At 37.6% G+C, this 25,823-nt stretch overlaps 1 protein-coding gene across 1 annotated transcript in view; it reads left to right on the top strand.

Moving 5' to 3' along the window:
- LOC139743035 (uncharacterized) overlaps positions 1–25,782 on the top strand; it is a 38,572-nt gene extending 12,790 nt beyond the window's left edge. Inside the window, exons 5-8 of the mRNA XM_071653544.1 lie at positions 13,418–13,504; positions 15,640–15,668; positions 16,665–16,820; positions 22,066–25,782. Of these exons, the coding sequence (XP_071509645.1) occupies positions 13,418–13,504; positions 15,640–15,668; positions 16,665–16,820; positions 22,066–22,137 (344 nt within the window). The 3' untranslated portion in view covers positions 22,138–25,782. The remainder of the gene's footprint in view (positions 1–13,417; positions 13,505–15,639; positions 15,669–16,664; positions 16,821–22,065) is intronic.
- The last annotated feature ends 41 nt before the right edge of the window (positions 25,783–25,823 follow it).

Here is a 25,823-nt window from a genome sequence, read left to right as displayed (position 1 = left end):
CAGTCCTCTTTTTTTTTCCGACTTTGCTTCCTCTCTCGTTCATTCTTCTCAACATTTCAACAAAGGCCTGGGGAACTTGGTAGCAGTGAATGCCATGCTGGTCTGTTCCATGTGATCCAGGAAAAAAGAAATGACAAAACTTTTCTCTCTCCATCTGGAGTCTTCTCCTCCTATCTCTTACTACCTTGTACTAGCCTTCTCTAGCTCTCAGAGTTAGTACATAAGAACTTGTGCTTACAAATTAATCGAATTATTTTAAAATAGCATTAAACTTCAGCCCACTCCTACCCCCCCCCCCAAGAAAAATGGGGAGATAGAAAAAATGTACACAATGACCCCACTGTTAGCTTTCTTTTAATGTTTCCTTTTGGTGAAATTAAAAAGTTTTGATAAAATCAAGCTAACGAAGTGTACAACCTTGACAGACTTATTGATTTGATACGGTGATAGCATTAATATCCAGATCCCCAAAAGTCATAAATCATGCAGTACATGCTATTAGGGTAGAATTATACAAATATGTTTGTAAAAAATATGTCTTAATGTGGGGATTTCTTTCTTGTAGCTGTGATGATAGAAACAAATTAACAAATGAATTTAGATTCCTCTCATTTGGACACTTATTACAAAAATGTGCAAAGGATGTCATTTTGTTTGCTTTCAACAACATACCAAGAAATCTCCAGTGAAATGGTGATAGTGGGACCCTGTAGAATTTAGATGTTGGGCCAAGGAATAGGTGGTGTATTTGAAATACAAATATCACAGTTTGAAATGTTTTTGGAAGGCTTTTTTTTTTCTTTTTTTTTTTGCCTTGATAAAGATTCTCTGTAGAGTTTTGTTTTTCCCAGTTTGTCTTGAAAGAAGGACTGATGATTGGGAAGAGCTTGGTAAAGTTTTGCTGTCTGGAAGTCTGTTTTGAGAGGTGGGAATGCTGCAAAATGATTTCAGCCACCTATACACTCGTCAGCAAATGATGTAGAAACAAGCCCTTTGCTGTAGAGAGTGAGAATGTAAACAAAAAAAAAAATCTTTCTCCTTTGAAGTTCCATCCAGTGTTGGTTCCTTATTGCTACCACAAATGGTTTGATGTCTGATTCAAACAAAACTCAGGGACGTTTTAGAATTTAAGGAGTATTGTAACTCTTATCCTCGCCAAATTAACAAAGTACTTGAAATCAGAGCTACTTAAAACAAATTTAGTATTCATTGCAGTGCTATGCACGAGGTGCTCTCAAAAACAAGGTGTGATCCTCCCATGTTGGCATGTTCAAAATAACTGCTGCATTATTTCTGAATGGACACTTGTTGCTTCTTTGTCGCAAACTTTCGTCACTGTGTCTTTTGATTCTGGTTTTGTACACAAGTTCTGGTACTTCCCTCTCTGCCCTTTCTTGTCATTCATGCTTTGATGTCGTAAAAGCAGCTAACGTTTTGCTCTTTATAACCTCTTTCATCATGCATTACCAATTTGTTCTTCCAAACAAGAGATTTTCTCTTTTTTGTGGTGGTCTTGCGTTTTATGACTAATGCATGTTTGGAAGCTAACTTTAGAAAAAAAAATGCATGTGCTGATCATACTGAGTTTGGGTTGTTGTTCTCACTAACTCTATTAATATATTCATATTCACAACGTTTGTTATTCTTTTAGTAACCTTGATGTGGAAAAAAAAAAATTCATCTCAATTCTCATCCCCTTTTTTTATGAAACGGGCTCCGTACGTGTGTGTGTCCGTGTGTCCGTCCGTCTGTCCGTCCGTGTGTCCGTGTGTCCGTGTGTGCGTCCGTGTGTGATCAAAATCTTCAATTTGCTACTTCTCTGTCATTTATGAGCCAATTTTGATTCTGTTTGCTTTATATGATAGCACTACATGGGAGCTTTGAAACTTCTACACAGAATTTCAGTCGTGACCTTTGACCTTGACCTTTGACCTATATTGTACATTTTGCTACAAAATGCTACTCCTTCGCCATTTCTAACCCGATTTCGATTCCGTTTGCTTTATGTGATGGCACTAGGTGAGGGCTTCAAAACTTCTACACAGAATTTTGACCTTTGACTTCTTTGACCTTTGACCTTGATTTTTTGACCTATATTGTACATTTTGCTACAAAATGCTACTCCTTCGCCATTTCTAACCCGATTTCGATTCCGTTTGCTTTATGTGATGGCACTAGGTGAGGGCTTCAAAACTTCTACACAGAATTTTGACCTTTGACTTCTTTGACCTTTGACCTTGATTTTTTACCTATATTGTACATTTTGCTACGAAATGCTACTCCTTCGCCATTTTTAACCCGATTTCGATTCCATTTGCTTTATATGATGGCACTAGTTGAGGGCTTCAAAACTTCTACACAGAATTTTGACCTTTGACTTCTTTGACCTTTGACCTTGATTTTTGACCTATATTGTGCATTTTGCTACAGAATGCTACTCCTGCGCCATTTCTAACCCGATTTCGATTCCGTTTGCTTTATGTGATAGCACTAGGTGAGGGCTTCAAAACTTCTACACAGAATTTTGACCTTTGTCTTCTTTGACCTTTGACCTTGATTTTTGACCTATATTGTACATTGGCTACAAAATGCTACTCCTTCGCCATTTCTAACCCAATTTCGATTCCATTTGCTTTATGTGATGGCACTAGGTGAGGGCTTCAAAACTTCTACACAGAATTTTGACCTTTGACTTCTTTGACCCCCTTCTTTTTTTCCCCCCCATTTTCCCTTATTTTCCTTTTTCCCATGCAGGGTCGTTTCAGAAAAAAGTTAAGCAGTTATGAGATGTTACAAAATATGTCCTAGCTACCGAGTTGATATAACCCCAAAGTGTTTGTGCGAGTAATGCAATAATGCAAAAATTTGTCATTGAATTTATTTAGTTGGCTGAAGTTTGCAAATGGAGATAGGTATTTTTAGTGGATTTTTTTTTTCCAAGAGTGAGCAAATCAGTCCAGTATATCTTGATTGTACAGGAGGGTAGGTATAATATAGCAAAATAAAAAAAAAGGAAACATGTTTAGCCCATATACAGCACATAAGATGCTGCTGATACATTGTATGACAAGTTTATGTTGATTATGCTGATTTTTGGCATTGTTTTTTTTTTTTTCTTTCTTTTTATCTCTTCTTTTCAACCATACATGGGAGATTGGCTGTTGAGAAATTGAGGGTTGCCCATTTTTTAAAGGCGAAGTCAGGATACACACCAGAGCAATTCATATTTGAGGCCCATTTTGGTGAGAAAATGGCTCTTTGTAAGAGATTTGTCAGGCCCTCTTGTACATTTCTTCCCATCACTGATATCCTGGGGTTAGATCTATATACAGTTGTACATCTCATTAACAGGAGCTGCCGGTCAGTGACAGTTTTAGTATTTAACACGGGGTCTTGTAATTGACATGGAAGGTTCCAGACTCTATGTGCTGTCTAAAAGTTATGGAACATTATTACTGGCCTTTACAGGGCTCCTGGAGCATGCTATCTGTGTTTTGTAACTAGTGCTGCTTGCAGAAAAGCACCGGTTTTGGAAATATCACAAATTCTGCATCCCATGGTGCAATGTATGCCTATGGTAACGCTGCACACTGGCACTGGTCCGACGGTCCAGGACCAGTAAAAATCACTGTTGGACCATTTACCTTTTTCAGAAATTAAATAGATCAGTAAAAAAAAAATGGAAACAAAAACTTGGTACCTACTGGTCAAACAGACAGGCCAAACCAGTAGAAAAAATTAGTGTGCAGCCCTGGATATATACACTTGTAAAGTCAACAAAAACTATTTTATCTCAGTGTAACTCCTGTACTTGATTTTAACAACTGCCTTTCTTTGATACCAGGTCAGCCATGTAGAGGTTTAGATCTTGTCACTTGTTGATGATTTGCTGATATTCAAAATCTCTAAACAATCAATTGCTCCAGATATGTAGCTCTCATTATGCTGATTCCCAGTGAGGGAACATTAGGTTATTTAATTTCCTTCAAAATTCTCCTTTTTTAAGGGGGGGGGGGGGGGGCAGTATAAATTTTGATATCTTTGGAAGAATGCAGAAACATTATGGATTTATTGAAGGTTTTTAGAGCTATAAAATGGAGGCTCCACACAGGGTGTGAGAGTAATTTAGATACATAGGTTTTGTCTGTTGACCAAAATTTGCAAAATTAGAACAACTTCAGGAAATATCACCACCCGTAACAGAATCACCCCATTGTGTCCTGTGTGAGAAATAGCTCACTCTTTTTCTTGAAAAGGGATTATACACATCACTATTCGATGCTTCCAAAACTGTCTTTCGGATTGGGATTCATGAAATAGATGGCATATTATATGCAGTAACAGATTTATTACTTTTGCATAATTGTGTGTTGTTAAACCTACCCGTCCTTTTGCGGCTGAAATCGTTTAATGTCCTTTGTTGCCCTGCTTCCACCAAAACTTCTTTCTTGCCTTGCCCTACCCCAACTTGACTGCAAATATCCCAACAAGCATTTAGTTTCAATTGCACCCAGTCGCCTGGCATTATTCATCATTGGTCTGCAGTGTTTCTTCCCTTTAAGATGTACAGGTTCTCCTCTAGGTTTGTTCTCATTAGTATTCTGTCAGCGCATGCTGTGCATGTGTAGAAACTTTACGATAGAACAGAGATCTACGCCCACAAGGGGGCCATAATTTACAATGTTTGAGGAATTGCAGCGTATGTGACATATTAAACATCTACAAAAAATATTTCTCCCAGTGATTTCATAAAAGATGTACTTGAGCTATTGCTAGAAAAGGGGAAAATTTATCAAAACTTGTGGGCAATTTTGGAGGATGCATTTGAAATCCTTTCCTTTGGCATATTAAAAGGTGGATTCCTATAAATGGGTTCAAGATGCAGGTAGGGGCTGTATTTTACACATTAGAAGAGATTGCAGTTCATCAGTTACTATATTTATATTTTTCTGTCTTTGTGTGCTGTCCTTGATCCCTGCTTCTTCTTATTGTAAATGTGAATTCCACTATACAAATGAATCCTAAGCTGGTCTAGGAAATCCAGAAAAGGATGTAATTGCATCTACTGATACCCTCTAAATGTTAGAGTTTTTATTACTATTATTATCATTATTATTATTACTAGTAGTTACTAAAGGAATTGATTTGTTATTTGACTATTTTTAAATCTAAAGGGTTTGAAGTACCATTTAAGTTGTAATGTTTGTCAGCCTTATACTGTATAACCTCGGAAGAGTATGGGCGTGCAATACATACATGTTGCTCCCTTTTTTTCTTTTCTGTTCTCAAAATTCTGTAATGCCATTTTTGTACATTGTGTGCTTTTAGTCCTTTGTTTTCTATGGGTTCTCAGCTGCTAGTCTCCATGTTAACTTTTCTGTCTAGTTACAGTCAACCTTGCTTAAGTCGACCTCACTAAGTCTTATAATCGCCTAAGTTGAAGGTCTTTTCAATCCCTCTTCTCTTTACATTTTATTGATTTTAATCCCTCATAAGTCTTTTTTTCTCTAAGTCGATGCTATTTCTTCAGTTCTAATAGATTTGATGTAGGCGAGGTTGACTGTAATTTCTTCCTTTTTTTCTGTTTTTGTTTTGATTTTGCAAGTGTCTATGTTTTGCAATTTCGTATTCTGGCTTGATTCTTTCACTGAGGCCTTCCCAAAATTTACCATGGTTGGGCTAATTTGGCTAGAAAGGGTCGATTTCCGACCTTTGTGTATGGAGCAAGGAACACTAATTTCAGAGGAAAGCTGTTTGTGCTGTAACTCTTGACATTATACTTTTCCCAGTGTCACACACTAACTCTGCAACTTTGAATTCATATCAGCTCTACCCCCTTTTTGTTGCTGTTTTTTTTTAATGAAAAAGATTGACTGTTTAAAGAAGAGTTTCATGAGAATACATGATAAGTTTTGAAAATTGGGAATTTTGAAAGTTACAAATTATAACATGATGATTCTTGAAATAGAACCTCAGACAGCGTAGTGATAGCCTATCACCTAATGAGGTATTGTCATTACATTAGGATAAGACACAGACATGTTATACCCAGGCACAGAGATGCCAACCATTTTGCACTTTTCTTTCAGTATTTTGTAATGATTTTTGCCAAAGATACTGTAGGTTTCATTGAAAATACTTTAAAAAAAAAAAAAAAAAATATATATATATATATATATATATATTACTGCACAGATGTCATGTCTATTGCAGGAAAGATAAAGATACTGTGTCTTTCTTCTTTTTTTTTCACCTACCAAAGATGTATCTTTTGAGCCCTCAAAATACTGCAATTGCTGTTAATAAGGTTGGCATCCCTGCAGGTATGATGTTATAAGGCTGGAATTGCTGATCATACCTAAGCTTACAAGCCTAAAGTTAAGTTCTGATATTGCCATACTGTGCTTCAAAGTGCTATAAACTTTACTCAGAAATCATATGTGTACAATGTGAATATGTAGGTTACTGTTGTTTAGGTTATACCATGCGTGATGTAGGCTGTGGTCATTTCTGTAGACTTTTGTAATACATGATGATTTTTTTCCTCTCTTTTTTTTTTTTTTTTGTCACCAAACAGTATTAATACTATAATTTGAGAAATATTATCTTTTCATACTCTTTCTCCTGGAACTAAGACTAGTTTTTCTTACTTGACATTTCTGAGATGTGTATTTCCTTCTTTTTCTACTGAAAGTGTAAAAGGTTTGTCATGCTGAATATAACACTTACACTGATGGATATGGAGTAAGTGACAATGATGGTATCATTTCTAGTACTCTTATCTTTCAACACTCTACAGTTCTTTATAGTGACTTGATTTCATGGAAGTCCTATAGAAGACATCCATCATTACCACAGATTCTCAATGCAGTGCGTTTCTTGTCACTCTTCTTCTTTTACAGGATTGTGTGATAACCACTATATCTTTATACGTATATCTTTTCTTCAGCAGTTTTGATATTATCCTGTGGTGGGAACTCACTGTTATTCATGGATATAGCAATACTGTTTTGACAGCACACTTGCTTCTGTGTAGACACTTCCACTGTAACATTCAAGTAACCACAATGTTCTTTACTCTCACTCTCTCATTTGAATGAGCCTACAGTGCATTTCCTCTCAGCTTGAGAGATTCTATCATGTCATTCTGTGTATGGCATTTTGCAAAGAATAAGAGTCACATGGTGTTTACTGCCCTCTTCACTCATAGCCCAGACAGCTTTACAAGGTGTGGTGTGTTGTTGATGAGGAATATATGACAGGCATATACATGTATCTTATGGATGGTTCTGAATAGCAAATAATAGACTATACTTTATGGTACATGTGTACATTTGTTTGGGACCACATACCACTGTTGAATCCCTTGAGTAATTACACTAAATTCTTTCCTGCAATCTGAACTATGTCATAGATCAGTTTGCAAATGTATTTTCGTTAAGTCAGTGGTCATACAGAAGATATACATTGTAATGACACACACATACACACAAGCAGAAAATCACATTCTGACATTGAGGTCAAAAGAAATTAGGAGAATTGAACATAAGCAGAAATATATTTTCTTTTGTATCATTCAGGTGCAGTTGCCAACTTTATCTGTATGTATATTTCATCTTAAAGGTATTTCTTCAAAGCCGAGATTTGTCCAAGGAAAGTATGAGAACCATGTCCAGCATCATGCATGCACTAATCCAGTTTTTGTGTTTTTTTGTTTCTCCACTCTCTTATTTCTTTGCAGGTGATTTTCCTCCAGACTTCTGATTCTAATGATTCCATGTTTTGCTTTTTTTTTTCCTCTCTCTCTCTCTCTCTCTCCACAGATCATATTGAAAATATCTGTGTATGATATCAATGTCATCATACTGTATCATCTTTCATTGCCTTTAAGATCACTTGCCTTTTATGGTACATCATGCATTTTTCCTGCAATGATCTAGATATCAACTTTCATAAGTAACTATGTCATTTTCCATATACAGGTTGTCAACTTTTGAAATACCAAACATGTTCATTAACGAAATATGATTCCCGTTTATGCTCATACAGGTGAAATTGCTTGCATTGTTTAAAAATTTCAGTTGAATGTCCTCGAAACAACATGATTTGCTCTGTGAATCAATGTTTCCCCATGGCAGAAGATCTCTTTTTGTTGTCTAAAATATATATATTTTTACAATAACTGTCTTTGGAGTTTGAGTACAGATTGCATTTGAGAAAGTGCAATGTCTTTGCTGGAAGATTGTTCAGCAGAATGTGTGCATGAATTAAATCATCAGTGAATGGTGAATGCGAGTGCCTGCTTATTCTCTGATTTTTTAGGTAAATGAATGAGACGTTGAACCTTCTCCATCCATCTTAAGATTTCGATCTCAAAGAGAACACAGTGAGAGAGCTTTCAACAACCTTTTCTTGGGTTTGTTGAGAAGCAGAAGAACTCCGAACATGAAATTTATGACAGAAATTGGCTTCTCTTGCAGATATGCACTGGACTGTCCTCTTGAAGTACAGTTGTAGTAACTTTTAAAGATTTTATTTTGTTCCTTATTTTATTATTGATTTTATTCTATTATCAGCATTTTTTTCTCAAGACTGGCACACTCAGCACTTTATTATTTTGCCCCCATTTAGTCCTCACTTAAACAAGATGGTTTGCTTACAACGTGGGATTAAAAAGTCCTTTATTTTTTTATTCAGTAGACTGCAGATTAACTTTAAACTTATCTTTTTCACATTTCATCCTTGTTTCACGCAAATAATTTTGAATAGCAATGAGAAGACATTTTATTCTTCAAATACTTTTATTCAGAAGAGTATGGATTCTGAAGCACCTGTGATTTTTATTTTCACATTTGTTATCCTTTTTTTATTTGAATTTTTGCTGACCGTGTGTATGGAGATTATTTGTTTCCTCTTTTTCTACGCTGGGTTATTTAGGAGACTGCAATTATGCCAATTTAATATGTTTTTTGTTTTAATTTATTCCAGTTTTATTCAGGTGAAATTTCATGTGGCATGGACAAAGTAAAATATTTCTCTTAAATCTTTTTTTGTTTAAATTCTTTTGAGACAGCTGCAGATTTATTTGAGTTTATTGCTTTATTTTTCTCCCAGCATATTATCAATCTTAATTTATTTTTTCAGGTGATGTGCATAGGACATATGACAGAAAAGTAATATTCATTTTATATTTTGCCCGCACATTATGAGTTCTCTGTTTTTCTTCTATCGAAGACTACAAATCGTCAGTAAATTATATCTTTATTAATTTATTTGTGTTTTATGCTTCTTAATGTGACCGTTGGCACGTAGTGTTCTGCAGGTCACCAAGAATACATCGTAACACATTTAGAGATGAACCATTGTCAAGATAATTGTTATGGATTTTGGTTTGTGGATAAGATTAATTTTCTGAAGTGGCATCCCTGTGTCTGATAGATAAGGAATCAAAGTAAAACAAGGAGCTTGTGATTTACAATTCACTTTATCATTATTCTTGTATGACACTAAAGAAGGTTTAAGAATTGAAGAACTTTGTCTGCTGCAATTTGAAAGTCTGAGAATGTAAGTTATAGACAGCAAAATACTTTTATATTCATTCCTGCAGTCTACAAATATGATGAGCCAGGATACAAAGGTGGAAAGTAAGGCTGATATGATTTGGGGGGGGGGGGGGGGGGGGAGGGGGGAACATATGAGCTACAATTGATTAGCCTGCTAATGCAGGGTTTCTCTCTTCCCAAAACACCCTGAGTTATCTGCGAATTCCCTCATACTCTGGGGGCCCAAACAGGGATTGTAAAAAGAAGAATTAGGGTCACTTTCATCCATGTACTGAAGAAGGACACAGGCCTTGATAGCATTAATGAACTGAGGACAGCCGTGCTAAATATACAGGTTTGGCGGTGCAACTTCTTTTATGGAACCCGAGATGGCATACGCTAAAGCTAATACAGAACAGGGGAGGGGATCATATATATGATGCTGACTTTTCATAGAAATGTCAAGTTAACCTGTTGTAAGAGCTTTTATTTTGAAATTTTATCAATCATAAGTGCAGTGGGCATGCTGGTGTTTGTGGATGCACAATGAAGGCTGTGTGCCCAGAATATTGCTAGGAAATTTAAATTATTACAGTAATTAGATAAGTTGTCACATCAATTACATCTATCTCAACAATAAGCCATCCTGTAGAGTCATTTTTTTAATGTTTTGTCTTTTTATTGGTTTATTTCTTTTTCATCAGTGTGTGTGTGTGTGTCCATTACTATTACTAAGGGTGAGAGCACCATACATGTGTGTGTTCTTAAGTGGCAAGTCATTATGTAACATCATCAAACTGTATAAACCATCACATGCACTCATTTCAGTGTTCAAAACCTGGTGTGGTCAGTCATCATATTTGTAACATAACAAGTTTTAACAATTTATTTAATTCCAGTTAAGTTTTGTTTTTTTTTTTTTCTGTGTCAACTTGTTCTTGTTTTTTGTTTTTTTTTAGTGAGATTTATATCTCATAATGCTGTACCAAGTTAAGTTATGAATAGATTTAACAGAGCAGTCAAACAATGTTTGTTTGAGAAGCTGAGTTTGAGTATTTGAGAGGTAAGCGACTTCAAAATTTTATAGCAATGTCAACAAGTGTGCCTGTGACATTTATAAGCCAATGCTTAACACTGGCACCAGTCTGGTAAAAATCACTGTCGGGCCAGTAACTTTTCAGGAAGTGCCAACTTTACAGGTCTTAGATGACTAAAAAAAAAGATAACATTGTCATGGTCAGTTAAAAAAAAAAAAAGAACAGGACCAGTAAATTTTAGGTTTGGACCAATAAAAAAAGAAAACAAGAAAAACCGGGTATCAACTGGTCCAACATGGTCAGGTCAGAATCAGTTCAAAAAATGAGTTAGCGTGCAGCCCTGTAAAACAACATTACACGTTTAACGTGGGTAATGATAATAATAATAATTATATACAATTCCTACAGCGCCATTCTCCACTCTGATTAAATGCTCAAGGCGCTGGTTAGTCAAGGGTAGTCAGAAAACAAACAACGACCCTGACTTCATGTACTGTCTCTGCTTCCTTCAAGTCATTTTTTTTTGCCTTTTTGTTTTTGTTTTTTTTTGCCCATGCTGACGTGTTAGAGATACCAGCCTTGATACATTGTGTTGCTAGTGACAGTTATGAATAGCTCCTTAATATTTGTTTGCTGATTTTTTTTTTGTTTTTGTTTTAATAGATCAGGCTTTTGTTTTTTCATTTGTATTTCATATTTTGGAGGGGGTAGGGGGGATCCAGGGGAAGAAAAATGAAGGTAATGGAACAATAGGAGGGGATGGGATGTGAATAAACATATATACATTTCTTGTCTTTGTAGTGAAACTTATGTTGGGTACCCACTGTCGTGCAATCTGCTGCGCAGGCCATTACTGGTCATCGGGAGTTGATTGTGGAATTTTTGTTTTCACTGTACTATCATAATATGCGCCACTGTTGAAATCATATTTGAATTGTGGAGTAATCATGATGAAAGTATCAGATTCTGACGTCAGTTGTGGTAATTGCGATGACCATAGGAAAGTTTTAGATGGTTCATAAATTGTCTATGATCAACGCAATTGCCACGACTGACCTCAAGATTTGATAAGATGTGATATGATCACCATGATTACTCCATGTTACAGACCACAATTCCAATCGTGGTACAAATTGTGATAGACATAAATAGAAGTTCCACGATTAGCTATTATGTCACATCTAAAAAGAATGCAGCTAACCCAATTGGTTGATTGCCAATCACGTGACATGCAGTTAAAAGTACCATCGCGTGCTGTCTCTGTCAGCTGTACAAAAATGGATATCGCATGGCTGACGTTTCCAATTTCCGTTACTTCCCTTGTTATGCTCATGATCGACTTGAGGTTTTTTTGTGCCATTGCACAGCTCTGATGTCACAATGAACAAGCACTTGCCGCATGCACTCAACAATTACAAGTGCGCGTGCAAGTTTTGTAAGCAACTTCAACGGATCGGTTTCGTGTACGTTTACATGGCTGACTGTGACCGTGCTACTCAGTTGCCTTTCAAGGAAAATGGTTGCCATTTCTTTCTAAATGCAAGGATCTGCATGGACCCCATCTGTTGATATCCGAGGTGTTTTACAAAGCAAAAAGTATAAGGCTAAGATCGTTACTCATGCAATGGAACAAGATTTCGCACTTGGTGAAAGATGAAGCACAGTAATCAACTCAGCTTCACCTCGTTAAATAGAGTGTCCCTCTATCTTTCACCTTGTGCGAAATCTTGTACCATCGCACTCGTGACCATTCACTATTTGTACATGTACTGATGACCAATTGTGGCATGCGTAGTGAATTGCGCAACAGTGGTAACCCAGCATCACGGAGAATGCTATTGTAAATTGTTTGAGCAAAGAACTGAGAACTTGTATGCCTTCTTCAGAGCACACCTAATTCTACTTTTCGTCTTTCAGTATTTTTTTTTCTTACATTTTTTCCTGGATGATATTTTTTCTTCTACTGGCAAATTTCCTACTGTCTCAAACATTGCCGTAGACTGTCAACCAGCTAGTGTTGATGTAGGAAATACTGTTAATTCTGCAAACTTGGTCTGACGAAACCTGTGCACAGCTGTTTTTTGCCTGCAATTGCACTTGCGCTTGCAGAGAGCTGAAGTCATTTCTGATATTGTTTTTCTAATAATTGATATAACTGTTGAGTGGCCCTCTACCCTCATCTCTAGCTGGTCAGATACATGCAATCACAAATCGCAATATTTGATTTTGTAAATTGTCAAGCAGAAGAAGGTTTATTAATTTATTAATTTATTTGTTTGTTTATTTATTTATTTATTTATTTATTTATTTATTTATTTATTTATTTGTTTATTATTTACTTATTAGTGCTTGTACCAACTGTAAGGTTAGCCTTCTGTAGTCCCCCAGAAATTATGTGCATATTCAAAACTGTTCGACAAACTTTAAGCAAATGTGGAATTTGAAATGACTACTCTTTGTGCGATAGCGAAAATGATTAAACAGCAAAGAACATTAATTCACAGTTTATATTTTCCAGGGATTAATTGTTGCTTTGTGGTAACCTTTTGCTTTTTTTTTTTTTTTTGGTTTTTTTTTTTTTTTTTGGGGGGGGGAGGGGCTGTTGTGATTTTGTTTCGTATTTTTTTTTTCTTGTTTATCTTTTTTTAATTGAATGGTGTACGCTTACAGTGGGTTAGAACATTACTGGAGGATCAGCCATAACACTCCAACAACAGATTTGCTCTTGCATATAAAATGCTGGTAACAGAGACTATTACTCACATCTCATTTTTGTTGTTGTTTTTGTTTTGTTTCATTGTCTTCCCCCCACTCTCCATCTCTGCCACACTCTGATAGCTGCTGGAGATGCAGCCGTAACCGAGGCAACGGATGGTGCCAAGGATTCCACCAACTCCACCGAGGAGGCAGCACCAGCTGCGCAGGGTGAGCGAAGGCTGGCTATGAATGGGGGGTAGCCTAGAGCATCGTTCTGTGCTTTATCTACATGTATATAACATGCAGTGAATTGTATTTGATCAGTAACCACAGGTTTGAGAGAAAACCTGAAATTTTTACCCTGACCTCCCATTCTTGAATCACAAGAGTCAGCAAAGCCATGTATGAATCTTGGATCTTTATGTTAACATTTGTGTTTTTTTAAATAAGGGAAAGTGCTGTGTCACATATGTTTTTATGAGCCAACATTCATGGTACTTGGTGCTTGGTTGGGATCCTCCTGAATACTCCCACTGGAGTTTTAACTGGATATGATCGTGTTGATGTTCATATTGAATTCATCAAAACAAGTGACTGTCTTTCTTTCATCCAATATGCGAAGCTCCCAACAATTCTGAACTTGGAGGAAAGAATCTGAATTTTGACCTTTCCCAGCTCACGTTTCAGTAGGAGGTTCTATTTTTTCATGATGATTTTATTACACACTCCAGTGGGAACTGCTTTTTAGCTCACCTGAGCCAAAGGCTCAAGTGAGCTATTGCGATCGCCCTTCGTCCGGCGTCCGGCGTGCGTCGTCCGTCGTCCGTCGTCCGTCGTCCGTCGTCCGTCGTCCGTCGTGCGTCGTGCGTAAACTTTTTACATTTTCATCTTCTTCTTGAAAACCCCAAGACCGATTTTCATCAAACTTGGCAGGTAGCATCCCTAGGGGGTTAGGAACTCAATTTGTTAAAATGGGCACCATGCCCCACCCAGGGGGCCCCCAGGGGGGCCCAAACCCCCCAAAATTAAGGAATCTGTAAAAATCTTCTTCTCTAGAACCAGAAGTGATAGAGCTAAGTTAATACTATGAGTTAGTATATTGATGACTGTAGTTTCAAGTTTGTTCATGGCAGAATCAGGGGTGCCCCCCTTGGGACCCAGGGGAGGGGGGTGGGGAAGGGTTCTAATGGGGCCTAAATTGTACATTTTCATCTTCTTCTTGAGAACCCCATGACCCATTTTCACCAAACTTGGCAGGTAGCATCCCTAGGGGGTTAGGATCTCAATTTGTTAAAATGGGCACCATGACCCACCCAGGGGGCCCCCAGGGGGCCCCAACCCCCCAAAATTAAGGAATCCGCAAAAATCTTCTTCTCTAGAACCAGAAGTGATAGAGCTAGGTTAATACTATGAGTTAGTACATTGATGACTGTAGTTTCAAGTTTGTTCATGGCAGAATCAGGGGTGCCCCCCTTGGGACCCAGGGGAGGGGGGGGGGTGAGGAGGGGTCCTAATGGGGCCTAAATTGTACATTTTTATCTTCTTCTTGAGAACCCCATGACCCATTTTCACCAAACTTGGCAGGTAGCATCCCTAGGGGGTTAGGATCTCAATTTGTTAAAATGGGCACCATGCCCCGCCCAGGGGGCCCCCAGGGGGCCCAAACCCCCAAAATGAAGGAATCTTTAAAAATCTTCTCTAGAATCAGAAGTCATAGAGCTGAGATAATACTATGAGTGAGTACATTAATGACTGTAGTTTCAAGTTTGTTCATAGGAGATCCAGGGGTGCCCCTCTTGGGGGTAGGGGGGGGGGGGTTGGTTGGAAGGGTCCAAATGGGGGCCTGAATTGTACATTTTCATCTTCTTCCTGAAAACCTCATGATGGATTTTTGTCAAACTTGGCAGGTAGCATCCCTAGGGGTCAGGATCTCAATTTATCAAACTGGGCACCATGCCCCACCCAGAGGGCCCCAGGGGGCCCCAATCCCCCCAAATTAAGGAATCTTAAAAAAAATTGGGCCCTTATTGTACATTTTCATCTTCCACTTGAGAATGCCTGGTCAAATTTTGGTAGAGCTGTGAATAATTTAGATTAGTGACTGCATGAAAGGTGAACTTGCGATACTCAGGTGAGCGCTAGACCCGCAGGTCTCTTGTTCCTATCTACTTTTGAGCCAAATCAGCCCTGTTTTTCAGATAGAAAGGAATAGGGGATCAGAAATGTGACATACCTGCAAATGTTAGCATTTGTGTTTTGCCAGTAGCAAAGAAGGTGTTTCAGTTTGCTTCTATTATTTGTTTGATATAATGTGTATTCATCTCAAATTCACCATTCAAACCTTCGTTTCTCTTTCCCACCAGATGAAGTACCCACCGCAGAGGCTCCAAAGGTGAGTAAATTTAGTCCCATAGTCCTTAGCCTTTAAAGACATTATTTACCATTTGCAGATGAAAAAAAAACAAAGAACAGCTTTAGTGTTTTAAAATAGTTTTAAGATGTGAGTTAGGGATAGAAACAACCAATGTAAAAAAATTTTAATTAGTACAGTCATTGATAAGTATTGTTAAATATAAAAAACGTGAACAATAGTTATAATAGAATTGTTTCTAGCCTGAAACCTCTACAGCTATGGTTATTGAGAAAGATACTGATATCTCCGTATATTTTTGGCTTTATTGCAAAATTTTTATATGGTAGGATGTTATGTGATACAACAGACGTACACATATGTGTCAAATGTGATAACTCAAATAATTGCCAAAGTAAAATGACTTTTCAAGGCCTCTTCTCTTTATATTTTATCGATTGTAATCCCTCATAAGTCAAATTTTCTCTAAGTCGAAGCTATTTCTTCAGTCCAAATAGATTTGATGTAGGCAAGGTTGACTGCATTTATGGTTCATATACTATATGTACACTTTGATACTAGTGTTGTGATGACATTATTTAAATCACTGCTCCCAGTGGTAAACAATACCTCTAAAAGATTCTGCACATGAAACACGTGTGAGCAGCAAATGACTGTTGTGAAATCGAAAGACGTTAATTTTCACTATCCCATCTTAACAGTAGACAGTAAAAAAGAAAGGAAATATCACTATGATAGTACAGTAAAACTGGAAAATTTCCTTCACTTTGCATAACGTGACACTACTGTGAAAACAAAAACAATTTTTTCCTTGTAACGTGTAATACTATTTTATATTTTGACTACAAAGAACTGAAAACATGAAATTCATCATGCCTGACCAAGAGGGAAAAATTACCCTTGCAAAAATGTCCACTTTTGCTGTAAAGAATAGAATGTTACAGAGCCAAGTGTACTGGAATCTGATGGAATGACAGTTTTTTTTTTAACCTAATGTTTGTCTGAACCTCCTTCCAGAACACCCCGCCTCCGCCCGTGGTTTGCGTGACGCCGCCAGATGCACCAGCCGCCGTTGAGCCCACGGCGCAGCCTGTCAAGGCCCCAGCACCAGAGGTCCCCCAGAACAACGGCACCACCAATGGTACAGCCGAAGAGGAAGCACCAGCGTCAAAGGTGAGAACCCACACGTAGTGTCAGTACCATGCTTCTCTTCTCGATGGAAAAATGCTGAACTTACGATGGTTTTCGCGAAAATCGTGCATACCGTTATGACGCTGCATAACGTTTTATACATGCCTGTCAGATCGAAAATGGCTCAAAAACGTGATTTTGTGTATAAAGTCTATGCAAATGGAGTTTTCTCTTCATATTCATAAAGATCTGATTATTTTCACTTTTATAGGCTGAAACTAATTAATTTTAGCATAATTATGCTTGATATAGGTTTTGTCATAAATTTTGCGGAAAAAAAATGATAAAACAAAAGGTCGAAAAAACAATGAAATACATAAATTCATAAAACAATAAAATACATAAGAAATTGATTTTGATACCAAATTTTTTTTTCAAGCACATTGTTAGGAATGCTACAAAGAATGTTTTCATAAAAAATTAGGATTCTAGGAGCTTTAATTTCTGATTTAGAGCAAAATGTATGATTTTATGCATATATTAGCATAATTAATTATTTGGACGAAAATTTCCATTTCTTTTTGTATAGCTTGGTAGATTACGCCGCAGGTAATGTGCGTGCCAAATTTCATGGCGATTGCGCGATCGACGGCCGAGATCTCGGGGGGGGGGGGGTTGAATCAACCCCTCCCCGGCCACAGAACACCCAAAAAAGCCCGGCCTGGTTAGGGTTAAAACAGTTTTCTAATTTTATTGTAAAACAAAACTGCAAACAAATCATCTCTTTTTGCAAGATTCTCTGGATATTAGAGAGAGCATGTTTATACACAGCGCACTCCTGAAGGGTGTAGAGGTGACTACTTCATGTAAATGGTGCTGCCCTGTGTGTAGAGTTCTACCCAATCATTCTCATACAGTGCTACCATCTACTGTATACACCATATATTTAGCGAATCTAAATTTTCGTGAATCGGGATTTCTCGACGATTTGGCGATTGGTTAAATTTGCGATCGTGGAGTACTGCACTGAACTGATAAGTGTATACGTGTGCATCACGTTCATCGGGAGCATCGTCATTATTTTGTGTATCTTTAATTTCGCAAATAGCACCTGACTACACAAATTCTTGAAAATAAAAACCTCACGAAATATTTGCCGTATACAGTAGTTGAATAGCTCATTGCCCTGTCACGTGAGCAAAAATGTGTCCAATCATTGCAGGTGACCAATATCTAGAATAAATATTACTGCAGCTATGAGAGGAAACACCCCCCCCCCCCCCCCCAAAAAAAAAAAAAAAAAAAAAAAAAATTCATATTTATACACCAAAAACTCACTCATCATATTTGCTTAGTGGTAAGAACTTGCCTAGAAGGATTCTGGAGCTGAGTTGAAAAAAAAAATGATAATATCAAGATAATGATAATGATGACCACTATACATGCAAAAAATACAATAAAGCAAAACAAGACACTCGAATTTCAATTTTAAGTTCAATCAGAAAATTGTCATGTATGTGCTATTGGTTTTTCTGTCTACCATTTTCCAAATTAGTACAACCTTCGCAAGTAACATGGTAAGTGGTAGCATCTAAAGCATAACCAAACAGCAAATATGAGAGAGAGAGAGAAAAACAAGAATTTTTCAGTGACGTCTCTGTGTATACTCTCAGGGTGCTATGATGCTGTTACTACTGTTGCGCTATCAACACGCTCAACTTTTCCCTTACAGCGACTCCATGTTCTCAGCATTTCACACTTATTTTAAAACTAATACTCAGGCAACAATTCTCAGTTTCCCTTATGCTACCACCTAATGTTCCCTGATGAGCCCACATCCTCTTCAACCTGTTTCACATTTCAAAGTCTTAGCCTCATGACAATTTTAAATTTTCCACTTGTACTCTGTAAGTCGCAGATGTGACAAAAGTTGGTTGTTCGGAGTTGTCAGTGATTTCTGCAGTTTCTGGTGGAGCAGTGACACCGTTTAAATGAATGTAGTGTTACATGTACTCAGCAGGGACATCTCAGAAGGTAGCGTTTGAGCTGCTGGAATAGCAACTAAAAATCTTATTTTTGTATTTCTGTGTAGTTTGCCAATATACCAGCACAAGTAATAAAATGACAGACATCTATATAAAACAGATTTATGGTAACTTTATTTATTTTCTAACAATTAAAAATGATTAAGATGTGTTTAGTTTCCTTAATTGATTGAGCACAAAAAGAAAGTGTTTAATCACGCTGAAATTTTCACTGTTATAGTTATCTCAGCATATATAAATGTACAATATGTGACCCTGCATCACAAAACGAACAAGAAGTCGCCAGATGTGGATTTTTAGTTAAGGGCAGATTCTGAAAGAGCAGACACTTGGGTAAGCTTTAAAATGATGTATACTCAATTCAAATGGACACTCCTAACATATCAAAATTTTGGAAAGAAAGCACACATTTTGAAAAAGTGTGAACTGAGAAAAGAGCCTCTGAAGCACACAGTCTGTTCAAGCGCCTAAGCTTTACCATGCTTTATTAACACATTCTGTCCATGATTAAAACAACAGGATACAGAATGTTATAGCTGACATGAAACATGATGACATTAAGTGAAAATTTGTGCTTCCGAGGTATCCTCATACTCACTTTTTTTTAATGTAATTTGAAGGATACAGTATCCCATTTTAATGAAACTGTATTTCAAGTCTGTTTTGTGAAGACTCAACCATTCCACCTTTAATATTCCCATACAGTGCACTCCTGTTATAATGATCACGGTTATAACGAAATTACGATTACAACAAAGTAAGAATTCATGCCGCAACATTTTTTTTTATTGTTTATTTTTTCGGTTCGAAATTTCGATATTACGAAGAAAAACTGCCGGTCCTGAGGACTTTGTTATAATGGGAGTCCACTGTACTTACAACCATGATATCATATTTAAAAGATTACTTTCCACTGGCAAGATTTGGAATAGATTATATCTCGTGAATTGAGTGTTGAGATCTCCCTGTCACACTAACACTAGCGAGCTTTGGATTTCAGGATGGTAGGCAAAGAGGTCGGTAGGTGGAGCGTGAAATCGAACTGCATGTGCTCGAAACCGAATGTCTTGCTCTCCGCCTGGTTGCTTTTCAGAACGGTTCTCGGTAGAAGTAGCATTCAGTCTTCGATTAGACAGACCGGCAAGCTGCTGTGTGTTTAGGTACCTCACACACACGTGTGACAGCTTATGACGTCCCCGTCCTCAGAAAGTGAAACAGCTATTGAACAAATCAGGGTGGAGCAAGACAGTTTGGTTGGGTTAACTTTGAGTTAACTTTCCGTCCTGTATGCCTCACTGTCCCGAATCGAAAGCTCCCATGTTGGGTACCCAGATGGGATAAGAGATGTGCAGTCTATTCAAGCTGCTCAGTACCAAGTCTTTTTTAATACCTTTGATTTCCTATGTATTACAGTTGCATGTGGGAATGAGTGAGTTAATGATATTTCCAAGAGTATTTCTTTTTTCTGGTCTTTCAGACTTTTGGTAATAGAGTTGTACTCTGTCTTTACCCCCCTTGATTATGATTGCCTTTGAGCCCCCTCCCCCCCCCCCCCCCCCCCAAAAAAAAAAAGATGCTAAATTTCATCATCTGTCATTACTGTTAGGGCTTTCTTTGTTTGATTGGGGATATACCATACCATACCATTGGAAGTCCTAACTTTTTTTGAGGTTGTCCTTTCGTCTGTATGTGTGTCTCACCCCAGACCTCTTTATCTTGATAAGAGAGAAAAGGTTTTAAGTGAATCCAAACTTTTGCTTAAATTGTAAATTCTAGGCATTACTTCACCCATGATATGTCCAGTAGTGATGTAATTCAATGGACATATTAGAAATAAATCAATGAATATTTACATCATCATCAATGTGGCAGTTGAGCAAAGGTCAGGGGTCAAAGGTAACTATACTTTGTCGAGGAGAGTTCCAGCAACAATATTGGGGTGGTAATGTTAGAAACGAATGAACAAGTAGTTTCTGAAGTGATGGGGTCAAATGTCAAAGTCTGAGGCCACCAAAACCTGGTTTAAGTGTTGTTTTCTTGCAGTAAATTCCACTAGGCAAGTCCTGTTTTAATGTCATTTATAAACTGTACGGTGCGTATCAAAAAAAAAAAAAAAAGATAATCCAACTTTGAAGGGCTACTATTTCATAATATTATCAGCTATGGAGAGTGCAATGTTGGTTTCCTTTTCTTTCCTCACAACCAACATTGTGCTCTCCATAGCTGACAGTCATGAAATGGTAGCCCTCCAAAGTTGGATGACCTGTTTTTGATACACTCTGTAATCGACAAAACAAACTAGAAAATAATCCCCATATGCAAAGAGGGTTAGAAATCGCTTCTTGAGGTTGGACGTCGATGTCAGTGAACCTCATCAAAATGTTCATGAAGGGTGATTTGTTTCTGGCAGATATTTTGATTGTGTTCAAAGTGCAAGCATCCCAATTAAACCGTTGAGGAGGAGTCCCAAGTATACTCAGGCAAGCGTCTATGGGAAATGCGTGTTGTAGCAAAATCAAATCGTCCTCAATGGGTTAAGTATGCACAAGTCAAATTGTGCTAGTCAGTCTTAAAACTCACTAAACATTTCCTGCTTCCACTGCATGGTGGTTGCATGTCTTTCTTGAGTGATTTGCCATCAGCATTATTAGCATTAACAGAGAATTACAGCAGTTTCTAACACACTTTGTGTGATGTGATTTCTGTCTTTTCTTTTCCGAAAGATACTGTAAAACAAGAAATGTTGGCGTGCAGTTTAATTTCGCGAATTTTGCAAGAGCCAAGATTCGCAAAATTAAAATGCATGCAAAAGTTCTTGTCTACACTCTATGCATTGAATGTTAGAGGCAACTCGCAAAAGTTTCATGCCGCGACAAAGGCCGTCGGCTCCAATTGGCAAAAATTTCATGCCGTGAAAATATCATGTTTTACAGTAGTGCAAGTTGTCTGATCTTTCCTGTACTGATCAAAGCATGTCAAGGGCTTCTGTTTTGTTTTGTTTTTTGCTTTTCTTGTCTCTAATCATTTCCAGGTTAGCCACAGTGCAGCAGTCTATTCTAGTATGAAGACCTCTGCTGTTCTCAAATGCTGATGATGCGATGTTTCTGTTTTTTCCACTAGTGTATCTGATATTCTTATTTTCTATCTACAATTTCTGACAGATTCACAGTCATGTTAAAATTCCTAATTACGGCGTGTCTCTCATGTCGTCTTCTCGCTTTGCTCTGTACCGCCCTCTACAGGTCGATGGCGTCCAGGATTCATCGTCAGTCTCACAGACCCCACCCCCTTCAATCAGCGTGGGGTCAAACTGAGATCGTCCCATCTGTATAGAGGTCGTTGACCTAAATTCTCCACTCCAGGGATACCATTCAAAAAAGAAAGCACATCAACAAAAGTAACGTCTATTTTTAGATTTACAGACTGATTAAGAAAAGAAAGCATTCAAAGGACATCCAAAAAAAAGAAAAAATTACCATGAATATAATTATGATAAAACATACGTAGACTGGTGTATCATCTGTGAGGCTATTTTTAGAATTCCATGGGTTCCTGTTGTAGAATTGTGATCAGCGTAGACGCGGTATTACTCCACGTCTGAGAGATTTTCATTGGGAATCCCGATAGCTTATGTTGTTTTCCATGTAAATGTTTTTAACCGCCTGCGATGATTGGAAATGGAAGTATGAATATTTTGTACAGGTCTGTGTTTACAATTTTCAGGAGTGGTTTGTGTATCCTTCTACTCTTTTTAGCTCTCACTCACTTCAGCGTCAACAACAACAAAAAGATAAAGACATGAGAAAGAATTTGTACAAAAATTTTGAGACTTGAAAATAGCATGCTGTAAAGATACTCTTGTGTAAGAAAATACAGAATTGTTCAAGAATGAGTTATGCAAGGTAAGATACAAAAAAAAAAATACATGTCAGTGGAGAGTTTGCTTTTAATAATCTAGTCACCTTCAAAAAGTTGTTGGTGAGTATTGTAGATTTCATAATGTATGCTCATGTACATAGACAGATTAAAACTTTTTAGGTGTTGGCATGAATGCACATACACACACATATGCACCCTGCTTTTTTAAGGATGAGGTGTTATTATGAGCCGTTATTGAAAAAGAAAACAAGAAAATAACCGAAGAGGCAATGTATTACAAAGACAGTAAAATAAGGGCTTGTCTATTTAAAATTCTGTGTTGTTTTTTTTTAATCAGTTGTTATTCCAATAGTGCAGCCACCTTTGTTTTGGAGATCTTCTTTTAATTTTGCATACCACATTGGAACAATGGCCCAAATGATAAGGTAGTCCTGGTCTTTGCTGAGAAATGATGGCCAATGCTTTCCTGTAGTCCTGTGCTTGGCCTGGACCACAAGACCAGTAGACGTGCGTTAAAAGGAAAGATTGATAAGACCTGTCGGCTCAAAAATCATATTTAACCACCTCTTCATCCACTTTCGGTCTGCTTTGAATGATTTTCGGGTTTTTCATGTAGGTTTTAAAAGAAATTAAAGCATTCCAATTCTGCGTAGGATACGATGTTATTCTCATGTTGTAACTTTGGTTGTTTTCATCGATAATCTGAATATATTTGTGATTTTAGAATTGAAATTTTCAACCTGAATATATTTGTGATTTTAGAATTGAAATTTATGCAGGTGACGTTCTCGAAAACTGCGCCTCGCTGTTTCCACCACATAAGACCCATCTGTAGAAGCGCATTTCGATGTTGTTGTATCGTATTGTTCATGAGATAATTTGTTGTATGCTTTCATAATGTTGCAATTTTTGTGCAGTGACACAACTTCACCGTGTGAATTTAATGTAAGGAATGAACGATGAGTAAAATATGATTTTCTCGTACTACCGGACTTGTTATCTATGTCCACTCAGTGTGATTTTTTTTTTCTTTCTTTAGTATTTCAAAAAACCGAAACCAGAAGAAGTAAGAAAGCCCTCCTACAGTGGATGTTAGTCAAGCTTAAGAGAGATGCAAGGTCTCTCGAGGTAGTTTGTTGAGCTCTGATGCCCGGCAGGGCTGTAGGTCGGCGTTTAAAGAACGGTAATCCGCAACAAGCCTGGGAAACTATGTGATGTTCTCACTTTCGACTGTACTTCCATCATCACATTACTGCCAAACCTGGATGGGACTGGGAGGGGGGAGGGGAGGGGGTGGTGACCGAACTTTCATCTTTGAGCAAGCACTGGATTTTTGTCCCCGCCCACTTTCTGGAGGTGCTTTAAATGCGCAAAGTTCAAACCTCTGGATTCTACTTGGTACTGTTGCACAGGAACAACAGAGATTGAATAGGTTAAAGGGGAAAGCTAGCAAATGCAGCATTTTGCGATGATGAGCATTGACAGAGCATCTTACTCTGTTTAGATTCCCTCTTCACAAGATTCGCTTTCAAAGATGTCTGCAAACTTCAGGAAAAGGTGGTCACAAACATAGTCTGATGCTACAAGTAGATTACTGAGCGGAGTTGTATGCAAATCGATACAGACCACACTCTGCCCCATCAGAAGCAGTGTAGTGATATTGGCACCATAGAGACAGTGACTTGTAAAGTACACAACATTGATATTTCATCCTGTTGTTTTATTTTTTCTCTGTCTCTTTCCATGTCTCTGGCTTTGGGCAAGGTCGTAAGGCAGTGCGAAATGCCAACAATTTCAGGCAGTGCAAAGCCGATTATTTAAACAAGTTGATCGCTCTGTGCACCAGAATGAAGTATGAAAATGTTTGTGCTGTCTTTGCGTTGCGTCAGTCCATGGACGCGGCATTATTCAACTTTTCGAAGCTGTACATACTCATGATTTTCTCCCCCACCCCCTTTTTGTGGTCATCTACTACTTGTATTTCAGTGCATTGTTAATGGATGAGTTCATCTCGAAGAGGAATGTACGTTCTTCTCGTACACAGCTCGACAGGCATATATTATGCAGAGTACGGTTTTACCTTTCAAAAAGTTGCAGTATTAATCTCATGTTCTATATTACATAGAGCCAAAGCTCCTACATGTATGTGTGTGTACAATACATAAATCGCCAGCCTGTAGCTACATGTACATGTGCCCCACATTCGTAGGGACCTTTTATCGAAGTGGATTTTTTTTTTTAAGTATTACGTAAGCAAGAATGCAGAAAGGGGAAAGGAAAGAATGCTTCATTTGTAGTCTGGGGTGAGACAAATGTGTACGAACGCATTTCCGTCAACTTGCTTGGCGTGTGCACTGTACGACAACATGACCTTGTTGAGGAAAAAGATGGTTAAGAAATAGAAATGATAAAGTTAACGATGATATCTGGGTATTAAATGACAGTAAGTTGCCCGGAAACATATTGTCTGTTTTGTCAGTATTGAACAGAAACCAGTTGTTCTGTGTCCACATTTTATATCAAGAAGCAGTTTTATGTCAAATTTGTTGTAGCGTAGGATATGTGCGTTTTCACTTTACCAGGATTATACTGTAGAAGTTTTTAAAAATCTTTTTATCATTATTAATGAATGCATTGAGAATGAAATTCTGTGCTCTTAAGTCTTGCTTTACTTTGGAGGCCATTGATTTGGCAAAACTGCAGTGTGTATCAATTAGTCAACACAAGTCTTTGACTTGCAGGATGTAGCGAGTTTTTTGAGGAATATTGTTTCAGCTTTGTTGATACCTCCGTGATGGGATTAAACTTCATGCATCGTTCAGATCTGTTGCAGGTGTTGTATATATTAAAGAATTGTTCAGGATCGTCTTAAAATACACTGATTTACTGTAAATTCCTCACTTATGAGTAATGACGTTGTGTATGAAGCTAGACAATCAGTGATTCGCTTTGCTCAGTATTGCCTCATCGACCAAGAAAGGAAAAAGTAAAATGTTTAAGATTCTTTGCATTTCTGAATATTACAGTGTCAAGAAGTGTTTATTTTTAATTACGGTAACTTCTCGTGTGTTTTTCATATTGTATAGTGTATGGGGGTGGGGGGGGGGGGGACATTGCATTT

The sequence above is a fragment of the Diadema antillarum genome, unplaced genomic scaffold (assembly GCF_040938485.1).
Source record: "Diadema antillarum isolate AM-2024a unplaced genomic scaffold, OU_Dant_1.0 seq00001042_RagTag, whole genome shotgun sequence".
In the NCBI taxonomy this organism is placed as follows: Eukaryota; Metazoa; Echinodermata; class Echinoidea; order Diadematoida; family Diadematidae; genus Diadema; species Diadema antillarum.
This window is presented reverse-complemented; position numbering and strand designations above follow the sequence as displayed.